The sequence below is a fragment of the Podarcis gaigeae genome (genome assembly GCF_964106915.1).
Source record: "Podarcis gaigeae genome assembly, chromosome: Z".
NCBI lineage: Eukaryota > Metazoa > Chordata > Lepidosauria > Squamata > Lacertidae > Podarcis > Podarcis gaigeae.
In genome coordinates, this window is record NC_139691.1 from 25,379,067 (window position 1) to 25,397,098 (window position 18,032).

At 41.3% G+C, this 18,032-nt stretch overlaps 1 protein-coding gene across 1 annotated transcript in view; it reads left to right on the forward strand.

Moving 5' to 3' along the window:
• CHRDL1 (chordin like 1) overlaps positions 1 to 14,004 on the forward strand; it is a 47,845-nt gene extending 33,841 nt beyond the window's left edge. Inside the window, exons 9-12 of the mRNA XM_083722361.1 lie at positions 4,342 to 4,536; positions 4,796 to 4,963; positions 6,073 to 6,162; positions 10,334 to 14,004. Coding sequence (XP_083578487.1) covers positions 4,342 to 4,536; positions 4,796 to 4,963; positions 6,073 to 6,162; positions 10,334 to 10,464 — 584 coding nt within the window. The 3' untranslated portion in view covers positions 10,465 to 14,004. The remainder of the gene's footprint in view (positions 1 to 4,341; positions 4,537 to 4,795; positions 4,964 to 6,072; positions 6,163 to 10,333) is intronic.
• Positions 14,005 to 18,032: the final 4,028 nt, after the last annotated feature.

Sequence of the window (18,032 nt, forward strand, 5' to 3'; positions counted from 1 at the left end):
GCCACCAAATTCACACTTTCTTAAGCAATATACAAACAGAAAAAGAACTGTCCTCCAAAACTCACACTTCTCCAAATTTTGCATTATATTAGGAGAAACAGTTCTGCAAAAAAGTGTATATTGGGTCAAATCGCATGCAAATATGTGTATCTTCAAATGAATTCACACTAAAATCCTGGTGAATTTTCTTGAGGACATTTGAAAAAGAATTCACAAACTGATATGGAAATATAATGAACTGAATTTAAGGCTGGAAAAATGAGAAAGTGAAAGAAAGCCAAATAGAGAGGTTCATAAGAAGATAAGATGAGCCTTGTAGACCAGCCCAGTGGCCCATCTGGTCCAGCCTCCGATTCTCACTATGGCCAGCCAGATTCCTGCTGGGAGGCTGCAAGCTGGACATGAGCAAAACAGCAACTCTCTCCACCTGCAGTTCCCAGAAACTGGTATTCATCCATGTCTAACTGTGTCACAGGATAACCACATTCCAATCTATATATTAGTTTGCAAGGTGCAGATCAGAAGTCATGCAGAATGAATTCTACAAGCATCCTTAGTTACAGCAGAGCAAGGGCAGCCAATGTGGTGCCCTCTATATGTTGGACTGTGCCTTTCATCTGCCCTGACCATTGGCCATGCTGGATGGAGCAGATGGAATTGGAATGCCAACAAACTGTCTGGAGGGAGCCATATTGGCTACCTCCGCAGCAAAATATGCAGACTAAAGGATGGTGCCAAAGCTTTGATGACACACACACACACAAAGCAGAACCCTCCCCCCAACTTATGCATAGGATTTCCCACTAGTGATTGTGTGAATGAGCCCGGAGGTTTGCAAAGTGAAACCCAAAAGGGTAGTAAAAAGGTTTTGAAGTAGAAAAAGCCGTTCTGCACAAAGGCAACAGTCCACGGGCTCTCAAAAGTGGCCTACAATATGGTAAAAGCCTTTGATTTATGGCCAGCTAATCTTTCAAGGTATTAACTAACTGAAGGAATGTTGGCTATAGAGTCTATTATCCACCTGAACAATCATGGAATAACATTCAGCTCAGGCCGATGTTTCATGTTGGATCTCAAAGCAAGAAATCCCCGCCCGCTGCAATGTCTCCGACCTCCAGTTCACACACGAAGATATCATCAAAGCAATTTCTAACTGATTTGCTTCAGTACATAAAAAGCCTCCAAATGAATAGCACATTTCCCATGCACGATACCACATCAATGGGGGGGGCAGTTTTGGGGGGCTTGTATGTGCTTCTCACAGAGTCCAAGATTCCCTCCCCACCCCCAGATGGAAGCAAGAATGCTGATGAGGTCTTTTCCTTTTGTTCTATGCAATTAGTGTGAGTGTTATTAATTAACTGGAGAGGTAACTTCAAAAAGGTCATGGGCATGAATGCCATAGGATTTGAGGTTCTTATGGCCCATTGTAAATGCAGACAAAGGGCTCCACTTTCTACAGGCACCCACCCTATCTAGCGAGAAAAGGGCATGCCAACATCAGTGCTCCCCCTTCCTCCCCACTTCCAACAATGATTTTTGGAAGTTGCCCAAAATCTTGTTTTTTATAAAATGCAGGCATCTGTGCTGGGGTATTTGTAGAACAGGGAATCCAAATAGAAGCAGCAGTAGTGGTTGAGAGGTCAGATTTTACCTGAGAACTAATATTGAAAAAGAGGGACTGGGGGGTCCAAAGTAAGACTCAGAGCCACACCCCTAATTTAGGAACATGCAAGGGGAAGGTAAAAAGCTAACTGCGAGATAAGGATGTCAAATAATTCCAACGAAAATAGAAATGGTAGTGGAGATTACTAATGTTTACTTATTCATGTCCAGAACAGAAATCAAACCAATGAATATGATTAGTATTCACTGTTGTTGCTGCTGCTGCTGCTTCTTTCAATCTGCAAATAATACATCATTGATTATGTATTGTCCTCATTTGCATTGCATTTCCTTTGCATGGAATAACATAATAACTGACATATTGAATTGAATAAATTATGTAAGTTACATATTTATGCCACAGAAGAATGTGAAATAAATAGTATCAATTCCGGTGGAAATTGAACTGCAGCATAGTGGAAACAGTTCTGCTAGGGATGAATAAAGGGCAGAATAGAAAATGATGCCTTCTTACATCCCTTGCGTCAGACTACATCCTTCGCATGCAGAAGCTTCCCAGCATCTCCAGATTTGAGGGTGGAAGAGAGACCCCTATCTGAAACCTTGGAGAGCCACTGCTAGTCAGTGTTGAAAAATTATGGGCCAGGTTGACAAATGATCTAATTTGGAATAAGGCAGGTTTCTATGGTTATTTGGTGGTGATAGAATGTATACACTTGATAAGAGTCTTTTGAAACTTTTTTAAAATGATCACCTCTAGCTGGCAGAGACATGGAGGCAGCTGTATCAGTCGACAAGCAAGCAATTGCTATTAAGCCTGTGCAAATAGATCAGACATATTGCTATCTACTGACTGGTTGGCTACTTAATCCAGGGGAAAGAGGGGATAGAACATCTCATTGGGTGAGAGGCTCCCCTTTGAAGTCACGGTCTTATTGTCACACATTTGGCGCCAAACGACACAACTCCAGATTCCTGAAATACCAAATCAATGACCATGAAGTTCATTGCAGATGTTTAGAAAGGTCTGAAAGGCACATTTGGATGCCAGCCAGACAAATTTGTTACTCGGCTTGGGTTTGTAGACTTCTCACAGCTAGATGTGCTTGGCTTTTTCAAGTCCCAATGCAGAAAGTATTGCTTTAATTATTATTATTTAAATAGGGACACATTTAGGTTGCAGTCTTACACATGCTTGGGCTGCAATCCCAGACGTACTTACCTGGCAGATAACCACATTGAATTCAGTGGGAGTTACTTCTGAGTAGACATGCTTAGGTTTGCAACCTTACTTGAGAGTATTTAGTGAGTCTTGCATTTGAGTAGACATGCACAGGCCTGCAGTGTTAAACTTTTATGGATCTCCTAAACATACATGCATACTGTATGTGTTTAGAAGATAGCACTGTATTAAGCATTAGAACCTAAACATACCTTTAAGATTACTAGTGACATATAAAACTGCAACAAAATGTTGCTGTGTACCTCCTCACCTCCTAACTGGAGTGCTCCTGTTTGGAATCCCAACCTGTCAGCCATGTTAGAGGCTCAGACAGGGCATTCGGCTCCCCCACCCCACTGACTTTCAGCATTACATGGCTATTGAGCATGCTCAGTTCTCAATGGTCGGTTGTGTGTTTTGTTTTTAAACAGTTGCACCATTGGCTTTTTATTTGCAGACCATATATGTAAATGATGTGTGCAATTGTGAAGAGATCCTAGAGCATGGGAGGCAGATTAAGAGTATATGGCTAAAAATTGTAGGAGAGGGAAGCAATGTTGACCTTAACCCTACAGACCACCAAACCAGACTGAAGACTTGGAGCAGATTACCAAACATTCAAAAAGGAGAGATATAGTAGTCGTAGGAGGCTTCAGCTGCCCCAATATCTGTTGGAACTCAAACTCTGCCAAGAATGTAAGGTGAAACAAATTCCTCAATTGCCTCGCTGACTATTTCATTTCCCAGAAGGTGAAAGAAGCAGCAAGGGGGTCTTGGACCTGGTCCTCACCAACAGGAAGGAACTGATCAACAAAGTGGAAGTACAGGGAACCTTGGGAATAAGTGATCATGTCCTTCTGGGTTTCATTATACAGTGGCAAGGGAAAGCTGAGTGTAGTGAGACGTACTCTGGACTTTAAGAAGGCTGATTTAAAAAAGCTTTTAAGGGACTATTGATTGTGTTTCCATGGTCAGAAATGCTCCAAGAGAAGGGAGTCCAAGAGGGATGGGAGCTTCTTAAAGGTGAAATATTGAAGGCACCAAGGCAGTCAATTCTAACAAGAAAGAAAAGTGGGAGGCATTTAAAGAAACCAGTGTGGTTGCAGCTTAAAGATGAGCTGAGAATTAAGAAGGGCATGTATAAGAAACGGAAAAATTGGGAAACCACGAAGGAAGAGTATACACAAGTAGCCAACAGTTGAGGGAGAAGGTTTCTCAAAAACAAATAATGCAAGACAAAACTCAGTCCTTTTTTTAAAAAAGAATTAGAAGCTTGTTGGATCAGGAGAATGCTGTGGATGCAGTGTATCTTGATTTCAGTAAGGCTTTTGATAAAGTCCCACACAATATTCTTGTGGTAAAGCGGGTAAAATATGGGCTGGTAAAATGTGCCATGGTTTTTGAGTAATTAATGGGCAAGATACTTTATCCCTATTGCAGCTATTTAAGTTCTAATTGTTTTGTCCTCCCGTCCCTCTCATTTTTCACCACAGTTTGTGTTTCCAATGGAAAAACCTACTCCCACGGAGAATCCTGGCACCCTAACCTTCGGTCCTACGGAATTGTGGAGTGTGTGTTGTGCACCTGCAACGTCACCAAGCAAGAATGCAAAAAAATTAATTGCCCTGATCAATATCCTTGCAAGCATCCAAAGAAAATTGAAGGGAAGTGCTGTAAAGTCTGCCCAGGTATGGATAACAGGTTGCTTTGGGTTTAAAAGGGCAGCCCACAACCCCATTCTCAGACCCTGAGTCTTTTAGCATCTGTGGAACGGGGCACAGGGGAACAGCCACGACCTGGCAGGCATTTCAGTCTAACCTAACCCTAACCTACAACCTAGGATTGTTGTGAGTTGTAACGGGGAGGGGGGGATGGAATCCTTGGAGTAAATGAGAGAATAAAATGTAATAAGTAAAATATGAATGCATCAACCTATTTCCCTTACAGATGAAATTGGAAGTCAGAACCTTGACAGCAAAGACTACTTCTGTGGTGAAGAGATGCTCCCTGTCTATGAAGCTGTTCTCTCTGAAGAAGGAGAAACCATACGCAAGATAGCGCTGGAGACAGATCAACCACCGCAAGTCAAAATCCACATGTGGACCATTAGAAAAGGTGAGCGGGGAACATTCTCTTTCCATCATCAAGGTGTGTGTTTGGGGGGGGGGGATGGATCTGTGTTACCATGCCTACTCAGAAGTTGTATTGAATTCAGTGAGGCTTATTCCCAAGCAAGTGGGTTTTGGACTTTAGGATTAAAGCAAACAAAATGGAATTGGGTATTTTTAAGAACTTAAAGCAGAGCTTGGCAACCTGTGGTTCTCAGCCTTATTCTATGCAGATGATAAGGAATGGGGGAATTGGGAAGAAAGGGATACCCATGTTTCATTTGATGCCCAGTTCTGTTCTGAGCAGAGAAGAGTGTAAAGAATTTCTCTAAATGAACAAGCATGCTGGTGGCTCGTGTAGGTGCTTTTCCCCCCAACTGATGCAGCATTTTGTGGTCCCCTCTCTCTTTAATAGGGATCAGCCATTATGATATGTCCTTTCAACATCCATCTGAGATAATTCCTGCACAGCAGCAATTCTGTCATGGGTCCAAAACGATTGCCCTCTGGTCCAAAATTTTTGGGAACCCATGCTCTAGGTTAATGTCTCTCCACTCCCCCTGCACCACTTCCAAATGTGATATAAAAACAAGTTTCTGCATCTGGCATAAAAAAACACAAAAAATTAGTTGTGTCCCCTTAACAAACTAACCACTTTATTCTGACACAAATTTTCATGGGCAAACAAAGGTAGGCAATCTTCAAAGTCTACTTGGTTGTTGTTTGGTTGGCTTGTTGGTTTTTACAAGGTACAGAGGGTTGTGTTGAACCACTGTATGTTTCGACTTTTTTCTTACTTGTTAAAACATTTTAGCAGAAAATATGCAGACCTGCTCCCCCAGCCCACAATTGATAAGGGATTTGCTTTTAGTCAAGCCAGGGTGAGCTGAAGCTTTGTGGATAAAACAAGGAAAGCCTGTTGTCAGATCTGTCTGTACGAGAGTATTCTTTTTTAAGCAAAGCTGGAGCAAATGGAAACATTTAAAGCCTGTCGAAAATCCTGATAATTACTGGTGCCCAGTTGCTGCACAATATGGTGTAGTTCGCTGCTGGTTCAGGCTGCGTCAAGAAGCAGAAGGTGGTTCTTGAGTGTGTTCTTCTAACCATTTGCTGCAGGTATCCTGAGCCACTTTGACAAGCAAACGGTATCCAAAGATGAGTTCAGCGAACTACGCCACTTCAAGCAGATCACAAAGACCACTTTAAGTAAGTCAAATACCTTCTTTGATTTTTTCACAAAAACTTAGTTGTGAAGAAATACGTTCTCCTACGCACACATACACACACACACACACACACCATACGCAGAGCCTAGAACTTTATGTCTTCAGTCTGTCCCAATGGTTTCAATGTGTACGTAGGGTTGCATCCTCAATTTACTTATTGGATTAATTGTACCATTGTCTCTGAGACGTTTGGATCTGATCATTCTGGAACATAAAGCAAAATTATTGTGATAGATGTTTACAGTATATAGGGTTGCCATATTTTAAAAAGTGAAAATCTGGATGTATGGCAGCCCTCATTTATAAAATTATGCATGGCATGGAGAAAGTGGCTAGAGAAATGTTTTTCTCCCTGTCTTGTTACACTAGAACTTGTGGACTTCCAATGAAGCCAAATGTTGGGAAATTCAGGAATGACAAAAGCAAGTACTTCTCCATGTAGCACATAGTTGAACTATGGAACTTGCTTCCACAGAAAGAAGTGATGGCCACCATCTTGGATGATTTTTTAAAAAATGGATTAGCCAAATTCATGGAGGAGAAGGTTATCAATGGCTACTGGCAGTAGTGGAGATGCCACAGCTGAAGGCAGTAATGTGTCTGAATACCAGTTGCTGGAAATCACAGCAGGGGAGGGTGCTCTTGTGCTTGAATCCTGATTGCATGCTTTGCTGGTCACTGTGAGAACAGGATGATGGGTCATTGAGGAGATCCAGCAGGCTTTTCTTGTGTCCTTATATGAATTAGCACATCAAGCAAATTAACTTCGCTTGCCAATGTCTCGATAAAGGGTGCTTCCACATTGTCACTATTTTGTGGGCGAAATTTAAGCACGTATCAGAACTTTAGATTTCCACAGTTAAAGGCTTTGTTACCCTAGCGAAACAAAACCACTTTTAAAAAAAAGAATCTGACTTTTTGCAATTTAGAAAGTGAGACAAATGTATTAGAAAGTGGAGTGAACAAATAATAGGAAGACCTATAAACACCCTCCGAGCAAGTCAGGGTGTCCTTTGCCATATATGCACAAGGCAAACAAATCAGAACGGGTGCTCGGTCCAGATGGGATATAATCTAACTTCCACAGAAGCTTCCTGCAAGCAAATCAAGATGGGTGCCAGTGCTGGATTTATGTATGGGCTAAGTAGGATGAAGCCTAGAGCCTCTAAATCTAGGGGGCCTCCCCAGTTCACCCACCCCCCAGCAAGCAGTTTGCCCTCTCCCAAAATTGCAAACCCAAGACTTCATGCAAGGGCAGGGGATCTCAGGCCCAGCAACTATGAGACTCAGGGCCAGCCAGTGGGGCCCTATTTTTTGACCCATGTGCTAGGTCATTTTCACAAGGTCAGCAAAGCCCTTCAGAAATCAGACCTGTTATTGAGTTCTTGTGCAAGTTTGTACAGTTCACTTCTGGATTTTTTAAGGAAAACTAGAGAAGATTTTGATGAGCTTGAGAAACAAGCAAAAGCCACCTTGCCAAATGTCAACTACAAAACAAGGAGACAAAGAGTGGGGGAATGGTAAAGAAATGACAGAAGTGCACCTGATGCCTTAGATGCACTATCTTCAAGAGATAAATTTAGGATAAAATCCTTAATTCCTATATTAGATGCACTTGAAGCCATTTTAAAAAGAATAAGTAATGTGTACAGTGATATTGCACAATTGTTTTCCATTCTTGCTAATCTGACAGCATCTAAGCAAGAAATTCAGCAAGGTGTTGAACTGTTGAAGCATACCCAGAAGATATTGACATGAAACATATAGAGGAACTTTTGCACTTTCACCTGTACATGACACAAAGCCTTAGGATTACAGCAGAGCACTCTCTGTCTCATACAGACCTTTATCAAATTATATACAAGGAAAAAATTCAGATGGCCTTTCCTAATGTGGAAACAATCTTGCGGCTATTTCTTAGCCTTATGGTCACTAACTGCTCAGGAGAGAGGAGTTTTTCAAGACTCAAAAGAATTAAAAATGAATTAAGGGCCACAGTGTCTCAAGAGAGGTTCTCCGTACTTAGCATTTTGTACATTGAAAGTGACAAACTTAGACAAACAAATTTTGATGAAGTTTTGGGTGATTTTGCTATAAAGAAGGCTAGGGTGAAAACATTTTTAGTCTTACTGTATTTGATGGTTGTAGTTTACTTCTTAATATGTATTTTAAAACTGACTGTTTAATGACAACATAAAGCAGATTTTAAAAGTGCTACATTGTCAGGTAACCATGATCATATTATTTACAATTCCCAGGCAATAAATTTTGTAAACTCAATGTGGGGTTTTTTTAAGAATAACATTACAACTTCATTTTCCTAAAAATTAATGCTTATTCCACAAAAGGTTTACAAAGTTCAGTTATTGCAAAAGTTTAACATTTATGCGTTTTTTAAAATCACTGTGGTATTAAACAATAATATCTTATGTCCTTTAGAGGAGAAATTGTGAATTGCAGAATTTTAAATACCCATCATCATCCTTGGCTTCACTCAGTTTTGTTTATAACACTTCCATTTCTTCTAGTCGTGAGATGGGGGATGGGGAGGGCCTCACAAGTGGAGCGGCCTAGGGCCTCTCTTCATCTAAATCTGGCCCTGATGGGTGCTCAATAAACAGGTTGCCTAGAGAAGCCCACAGTCTGACCCTACCAAGAAAAATTCCAAGGCAGAATATTTTGAAAATATTCTGATCTTTATTTCATTTGTGTGAATCAAAGGGTTGTTTACATGATCAGTGGTACTAGACAAACAATCCCTTGATTCTTTTCAGCCTCTGATTTGTTTACATGTACGTGGAGTGAGTCAAAAGCTGAAGCCTACTGAAAGTCAAGAATGACTGGCAAAATTAAGCCTTCTTAACTGATCTCTTCCAGGAATTTCTGATATGTAGCAAGTGGGTGGGATACACAGTTCCCTAGAGCCAAATTGTAATCTGACCAGAGATAGTCAGAAAGAGCTAGAACACCCTAGAATTCCTTGTCTGTGCTGCCAGATGCCTTTGCTCTCAAATTGCAATCTCTGGATATATATATATATTTTTATTATTATTATTTTTTTGCTGTGTAAAGAAGACCTTGGAGGTATCCAAATAGATTCCACTGAATGAGCATGATACAAAAGGGAAAGCACCTGCCTCTGCCTATGCATTGCTTCCTATGTTTCCACAGTTAGTTGCAGGAAAGAACAAATAGCAAACAGGATTTTCTCTGTTTTCTGTCTGTAAAGGGACCCCTGACCATTAGGTCCAGTCGTGGCCGAATCTGGGGTTGCGGCGCTCATCTCACTTCATTGGCTGAGGGAGCCGGAGTACAGCTTCCGGGTCATGTGGCCAGCATGACTAAGCTGCTTCTGGCAAACCAGAGCAGTGCACAGAAACACTGTTTACCTTCCCGCCTGAGCGGTACCTATTTATCTACTTGCACTTTGACGTGCTTTCGAACTGCTAGGTTGGCAGGAGTTGTAGCCATTATTAATGCCTTTGAAGCCCACAAGAGAGTTTATTCAAGGGCTTCCCAATAATGCCTAGCTTGACATCAAGGCTACAGCAAAGAGTAGCAAAGTAGGCATATAAAGTTTACCATTGCACATACATCTCTCAATCTCTCTGCACTTCACAGTTCTAGAGTTGATGTTAGGCAACTGAATGGATGGGCTGACTCCTTAAAGCCTTGTGGTTTGAGTCGATATGTAGTTCTTTCATTGGTATTATATCTACAACAAAAGGTTGTCGTGTGTTTCCTCACCACTTAGCAGAAGTGCTGCTATTCAAGCTTCCAGACAGGCAGCCATGTCCTCCTCCAATGATAACTATAGGTCACATCAACACCGTACATTTCAAGCACATGGCTTCTCCCAAAAAAGCCCAGAAACTGTAGTTTGTTAAGGGCACTGGGAACTGTAGCTCTGCATAGGGCAAACTACAGTTTCCATGATCTTTTAGGGAACTGTGTGATGCTAATGTAAACCAGTGAGACCCAAATGTCTTTGGTATGAAAATTCTCTTAGGAAAGACATGAACGTATAGAGGCTCTTCCCATCAACCTTCTGGCGTTCAGATGTGCTTCCACGTGATAAAAAGCTTCTCTGTGCTGTGACATATTTGGTGCCCCTGCTTTGAAGTGAAATATTTCTTTGTGTTTTGTTTTAGGCCAGTGGAAAATATTCAGCGAGGGAGAAGCTCAGATAAGCCAAATGTGTGAAGCTCGGGTGTGCAGGACAGAGCTGGAAGATTTGGTAAAGGTTTTGTACCTGGAGAAGTCTGAGAAGGACCACTGCTAAGAGAGAAACGCCAGAAAGCCGATGAAGGCATGGATCTGCAGCTGGACTGCGGGCTTAATCTGCTTCTCCTAAAAGCCCTAAAAGCCAAACTTATAATGCAAGTCAATATTCATCTCATGCCCAATGTAACCTGCTCCTTCATGTAGATCTGTCTCAGGCTTTTCAGTATCTCTCCGGAAGACTTAGGAGGCTGTGTTACTGGCAGGAGACAACGGGAGGGTTTAGCTTCATGTAAAGGGTCGTGGCTTTACTGGTTTGGGAAAAATAATAATAAAAGTAATTAGATCCGGCAAGCTTAATGATCAAGAAAAGGCCTAACAACAAAAATGAAAACGTTCTATATGCAGATCTGGAAATGACTCTGACAGCAATATTGGAGAGCTTGGAATATAAAGTGAGATTTCAGACTAACAGGTACCATGGCTTTTGGCGCAGTGCCTCTGGGGCTAATGACACATTACATGTTAAAATGTACAATACTGCCTTGATGCAGGTCTTGTTTTGTTTTGTTTTAAGAGCAAAGCAGCTTCAAGAGTGGGGGCAGGCAGGCAGGCAGGCAGGAAAGGTGCTTATCCCTCATAAACACAGATGTGGAAAACAACCCCCCTGCCCAGGTGGAGTAGCTTGGGGAAATGATTTTAGTCGTCATCATCATCATCATCATCATCATCATCATCATCATCATAAAAAGGGCTGGTGATGAAAGGATTAAGCCAGATGCAGGGAACATTTTTCAGCTGAAGGGTCACATTTCCACATGTGCAACCTGCCAGGGGTGGATGTGGCGATGGATGTGACTCTTACCTTTACAGAGTAGGCTCCAGTCCAGCCATGCTGCCTTCTGGGCATGTTATCTCTATCCAAGCAATCCAGGGATATTTTTACAGTTCATGCGACAGGCAGGGTGATGGGATTGTGGCTGGAGGAGAGTTCCAAGGGGCAGACAGAGAGGCGGAGGCAGGGCATAATTTGCCTCTGACCTTAGTTTAAGCACTCCCTGTCCATTCCCCTGCTTCTCCATTCTTAACCTTGCTTTCCAAAAACTGGCATCAGGGCGTTGTTGCGTGCATGAGCATGTAATGCATAGTTTTCCTGTTAACTGTTGAAATAGCAGACATTAGCACAAATCACTCTATTTTTCTACTAATTTGAGGGAAAGGCTCCTTTTTAAATCATTTTCACTCGTTTCCAACTCGGTATAGGTAGCTCAAAGCTGTATTCCTGTGGTCCCTTTTAGCATGCATCTTGGCCGCCAAGCAGCCTTAATGAAGTCATAATCCCTGGAGCACATGAAGAACTTTAAACTGCTTGTGATGCTCTGCAGGGATGGAGAAGAGGAGAAAAAGAAATGGTGCATTTTGTGAATGGTTTTTTTAAAGAGTAAATGGTAGGCCAGGGGGCCCAATCCTGTGCATTGAGTAGCTGGGAAATGAAGAGCTGCAGCTCCTTTACATGCATACTTCTGCTATTTAGTCTTTAAAAAATACATTCACACAATGTAACCACACAGTTTAGGGACCTTCCAATCATACCTTCAGCTGCTGTTTCTCCAGATTTTTCTGCGTGTTTCCACATGGCATCATTGTCATTCCATTGCTATTCTGCAACATTGCAGTCCTCAAGACTACTTTTTCTTCCGTCACAAAATTTCCAGCATTTATGGAATTTCTGGAACAGTTCTGCAAGATCTGCGTTGTGAGGAAGGTGTCATGCAATTTCCCAATTTCTTTTTTTTTGGGGGGGGGTGAGTTTCAGCAGTTTCTGTTTCCCATATTTCCCCTATCCTTTTTGATAGAGTGACACTAGAGGCTAGCTGAGTCTGAAGCAGTGAACTCAAGTAGTTCCTACTGCCTATGCTCCTAAATTCCCATAGAGTCAGAATTCCAAGTGTTATATACCTACATGCACATGCACACAGACACCCCAGCTGCAAAAAGCCTATCAGTAACTTGTGTTTGTGCTCATAATTCTGAGATTTACTGGTTGGTGGAACAAGAGAATGGAAGAGGTGTGGCTACAGGCACAGAACTTTTCTCAATGTGAAAATATGATACCACCCTCCAAAGAACAATGACAAGTGACCAATGGGGTGGGCAGTCTGCTACAATTTCACTCCAGAAAACAAGAAGTAACAGTACCTATAGTGCTGTAAACAGTAGGTCTGGAAGAGCCTCCAGTTTGGCCTGGGGAAGGAAGTATCATTTCTTGCCAGAACTGCAGGCCACATTCCCACCGATCCTTTCAACTATACTATGCTTCATGCATTAAGCTATGCTAATGGCTTCACTGCTATATCATTTGCACATGGCTTTCTAAGCAACCTCCCTGCCATCAGCTTCTGTCCATTGTTTCACACCATGTAAAACGGAAGGTAGGAGCTGATCAATATTTTAGTTATGATTCGTTTCAGGAAGGTAGCACTCACCAAAACTGGCAAATGCCACAGCAAGGAAGGGGCCTTACCTTAGTGGTAGAACTCACACTTTATTCCAGGTTTAGTCCCTGGGTTCACTCTCCAGGTAAGCCTGGACTGGGTGGGACTCCTGCTTGAATCAGTGGAGAGTCATTGCCAGTCAGTAGTGCAGATCAGGGATAGCCAACGTGGAGCCCACCGGATGCTATTGGACTGCAGCTCCCATCAGCCCTCAACTTCCATGGCCTATGGTCAGGAATGTGGAATCTGTGGTCCAGCAACCTGGAGGACACCATGTTGTCTTGTCCCTGTTGTAGAGGATACTGAACTTGATGGTTTGACTCAGCAGAAGGCACCTTCCTGCATCACAGTAAAGTTACGGCAACAGCTGGTGCACATTTGAAGTCTGCTGTGTTGGGCTCTCATAGCCAAAGGCCTACTTTGTCAGGTGCAATGCTGGAGTTGTATCCCAAACCCCACTTCCCCTTCCTCTGCTTCTCCCCATACATACACAAAGGCTGTTCCAGAGGACCCCCCCCCCCAAAAAAAAACCCATCTGGAACAGATTTTGCATGAGGGGGTTGTAGCAGGGAGGGGAAGTTATGTTGTGCAAGTGGGAGTTGTTTTGCAAACAGAAGAGAAGCGTTGGATTTAGTCCCACCATAGCCAGAGTGGTCTACAAAGTGATTCTTCCCAGACATGGAATTATAATCTGAAGCATCAAGCACCTCTCTCAGTGGAAACTTAATGAGCACTTAGGCCTAATTATTAGCAGATAAGGTGTGGTATACCTATTTCTGGAGTATACCACTGTGAGGTGGGAAGTTCATGGAAAGTGTACAGTACTTATTTTTTATTTTTGAAAGAAAAGTGAATTACTTTCTGTATTTGTGACAAGAAAGGTGGGGTGCAGACTGTGTATTTATTTGTATGATAACAACTTTTTAAGGAAAAGGAAGCACCAATATAGTGAGTTTGCTTAAGATTAACAAATATACACCATAGCCTGGGTTTAGGTTGGGCTTCTCCCCACCCACTTCCCAAGACACATACTTGTAACCATTATTTATGTATTTGTTCTATCACTTTTATAAGTTAATAAACTTGAAGTTGTTCCAAACAGGAAAGTTTCTCTCTCATGGGGATGGGCCTAATGTGCATTTCATTGTGTTAGACAATTGCTATTCTGTAAAGCAGTCTTTGACACAAAAGAGGCAACACATATTCTAATTTGGCAGTTTCTCAGAACCAACATCTATGTAATGTATTCTTTACAGAATGAGCCAAACATTTTCCATTATCTATCCTGGTCTTTCCTCTAAGGAACTGAGGGAGACATGCATAACTTCCCCCTCTGTTTGGTCATTACCACAATGCCATGAGGCATGTTAGTCAGTGACTGCTGGTGACCAATGAAAGGCAGGCTTAGCTGGGTTAGGTTTATTGAATTTATGAATCGCTTCCCACAACAAAAGTCCCAAAGTGATTTACAACAGGAATGTAAAACAGTAATAAATATACATAAACAAATTGAAACATAACTGGAGTAAAACATCCATTCATTGATGCTACCCTGGAAAAACAAACACATGTTCGCCGGGTACCAAATGAGAAATAAAGTTGATGCCAGATGACCTCCTTGGGTAAAGCATTCTGTAGATGGGTTACTAATATAGAGAAGGCCTGTTCTCTCAGTGTTACTCACCAGACCTTCCTGAATGGCCTCAGTTGATATCAGGGTCTAGGAAAGTTCATTTGGGGAAAGGCGACTTTAGCTATCAGGACCCTGAGCCACAGAAGGTCAAAAACAGCTGTTTGAATTGAGTTCAACAAAATCAGCAGTCAGTGCAGTCAGGCTAGAACTTGTGCCTTCTTGTCCCAATTAACAATATAGCTACCATCTTTTGCACTTGCTGTAGTTCCTGAACTGTCTTCAAAGGCAGCCCCACAAACAATGCATTGCAGTAGTCACCATCAACAACACTTTATTTGCATTCAACAGACCATTTAATTTTATAAAAATTGACAAGTAATAAAAGTACACATTAATACAAATGAAAAACACAGAAATATAATGCTAAATGTGTGTGTGTGTAGATGATAGATAGATTAGATAGATAGATGATATATAGATAGATGATAGATAGATAGATAGATATAGATATAGATAGATAGATAGATAGATATAGATAGATAGATAGATAGATAGATAGATGATAGATGATAGATAGATAGATAGATAGATATAGATAGATAGATGATGATGATAGATGATAGATATAGATAGATAGATAGATAGATAGATAGATAGATAGATAGATAGATATAGATAGATAGATAGATGATAGATAGATAGATAGATAGATGATAGATAGATGATAGATGATAGATAGATAGATGATAGATGATAGATAGATGATAGATGATAGATGATAGATGATAGATGATAGATGATAGATGATAGATAGATAGATAGATGATAGAGATAGATAGATAGATAGATAGATAGATAGATAGATAGATAGATGGATAGATGGATAGATAGATAGATAGATAGATGATAGATAGATGATAGATAGATAGATAGATAGATAGATAGATAGATAGATAGATGATAGATAGATGATAGATGATAGATGATAGATAGATAGATAGATGATAGAGATAGATAGATAGATAGATAGATAGATAGATAGATAGATAGATAGATGGATAGATGGATAGATAGATGATAGATAGATGATAGACAGACAGACAGACAGGTAGATAGATAGATGATAGATAGATTAGATATAGAAAGATAGAGTCATAAGTGGTCTAGTATGGCTGGACATAGTCAAAAACTTTGACACTTGCCCCATGACTGAATCCCTGGAGCAAACCGACCATAAGAGACTCAGAAGAGTGGCCAGGCAGTAGCTGTATAATGGGATCTATTAGGTCTCTCGTAACTGCTTGCCAGAAAAGGACATGGAAGACAGACTCCTTCTCGGCCTTTTTACAAGGGCAGCATCTATGGTTCATTGGGTACCTACCTTATAACAAATTGGAAGGAAGAACATTAAACTTTGCCAAAGATAAAACCTTCCTACGTTCAGAGATACATAGTTTACCATCCCAAATATGGCATTCAGTCTCTGCAGGGGAGACATGATTAACCGCATCCACTGGGAGAAGCAGGATCCCTGTGCAATTCCTTGGAGCGCTTGGAAATCTATATTCAGAAAGCCACTGTTAAACAATTGATTTGGCACCATTTAGATCCTGAGTTAACAGGTAAGAAGGTGAAAAACCCTTGAAATGACCTTTTGCACCACAGCCTTCAGCCAATGTGATTCAAAAGAGCAGAACATTACCTTAGAAGCCAAGGCATTAGGAGTAAACACAAGATAGCAGCAAAGCCAAAAAATGAATAGAATAAATCCACACTAGGCACTTTAAAGAGTTCAGGCTGGCTTCCAGATTAAGGGTGGCTCAAGTGGCATGCCTTGAAATGTTGAATATTAACCTTAAGGGGGAAAAGTTTGAGTTTCTTTGAATGAATGCTTAAAATCAGGAAACCAAGTTTGTGCCCCCAAAACAATATTTGGCTTTATAAACCTGGATAGCTACTGGAAGAAATTCCCCATCCTTTTAGAAAATTGTTTTCGTTCCACTTTAGTCCTGGCATGTTTTTCCCATACCTTCCACCCTTACAGTTTCATGAAACCATATGCCTAGATATTTATAGGAGGAAACTTGTTCAATTCTATTGTGCCCCATACACTCAAAGAATCTGAATTTCTTCTATGTAAACAAACAAACAAACAAAAAAGTACTTTGATTTCGGAATAGTTAACTGTTAATATATTGTTCTTACTATAAGTACTTATAATTGCAATTTAGTGCTAATTTCTGTGTTATTTGCAAACAGATTATTCTGAAAACAAGTAACCCGGAAATAAGAGCTAAACATGCCCTATACAGTATTGTACTATATTTCCAGACGTGGCTTTTATGCTGTGTTTTATAGTCAAATATAATGCAGAAATTAACTGTTAGAGAAACATCGGGAAAATGGAATAAACTGCTGTGTGAATGCAGCCAATTACAGCAGATGTCATTTAACCCAGCATCCTTGCTTTTAAACCCAATTTAGCAGCAGGACTAAATATGGAGTCAAATAGGTAGGAATCATACATAGTATGGTCCTTCATGAGTGCTCCTCCATGCTGAAAACAACCATACAAAATCTCCATTTACTTTGAAAGAAAAGCTAGAAAGTCAGGGGGAGGGGTTTATCTGAAAGTGCTTCCTCCCATAATGACCTGCCTAGGCGTGAAGGGGAGCAGCAGGGAAGGCCCTGTTGGAAGTGCTACCACCCTCTGTGGTTCAAGGGGTGGTGACACATGCAAGGGCATTCTCCGTGGTGACTCCCCATTTATTGAATGGATGCTTCTTGGGCCATGACCAGGTGCTATTTCAATGATCAGTCATGACACACATATTTGCCCAGACCTTTGTTTGCATATGTGTTCACTATCCTTCTGTATTCCTGTGCATGTCTGAGCACTGCAGTTCTGTCCCCCTGTTTTGTAATCTTCCTATTGGTGGTGTTTGTGGTTTTACTTTATTATTTTAAAGGAACATTGTGCTTATTTTAAGTGTGATGTTTCTGTAAGTCAGAGACCCAGGGACCATTTGATGAAGGCTGGGTTATAACTATGTATGCATGTATGTATGTATGTATGTATGGTGCTGGAGGAGAATCTTGAGAGTCCCATGGACTGCAAGAAGATCAAACACATCCATTCTGAAGGAAATCAGCCCTGAGTGCTCACTGGAAGGACAGATCGTGAAGCTGAGGCTCCAATACTTTGGCCACCTCATGAGAAGAGAAGACTCCCTGGAAAAGACCCTGATGTTGGGAAGGATGGAGGGCACAAGGAGAAGGGGACGACAGAGGACAAGATGGTTGGACAGTGTCCTTGAAGCTACCAGCATGAGTCTGACCAAACTGCGGGAGGCAGTGGAAGACAGGAGTGCCCTGGCGTGCTCTGGTCCATGGGGTCACAAAGAGTCAGAAATGACTAAACGACTAAACAACAACAACACAATGTATAAATAATGTTGTAGCCTAGCCTCCTTCCTGATGAGATGGTTTTTCTGGCTGCTG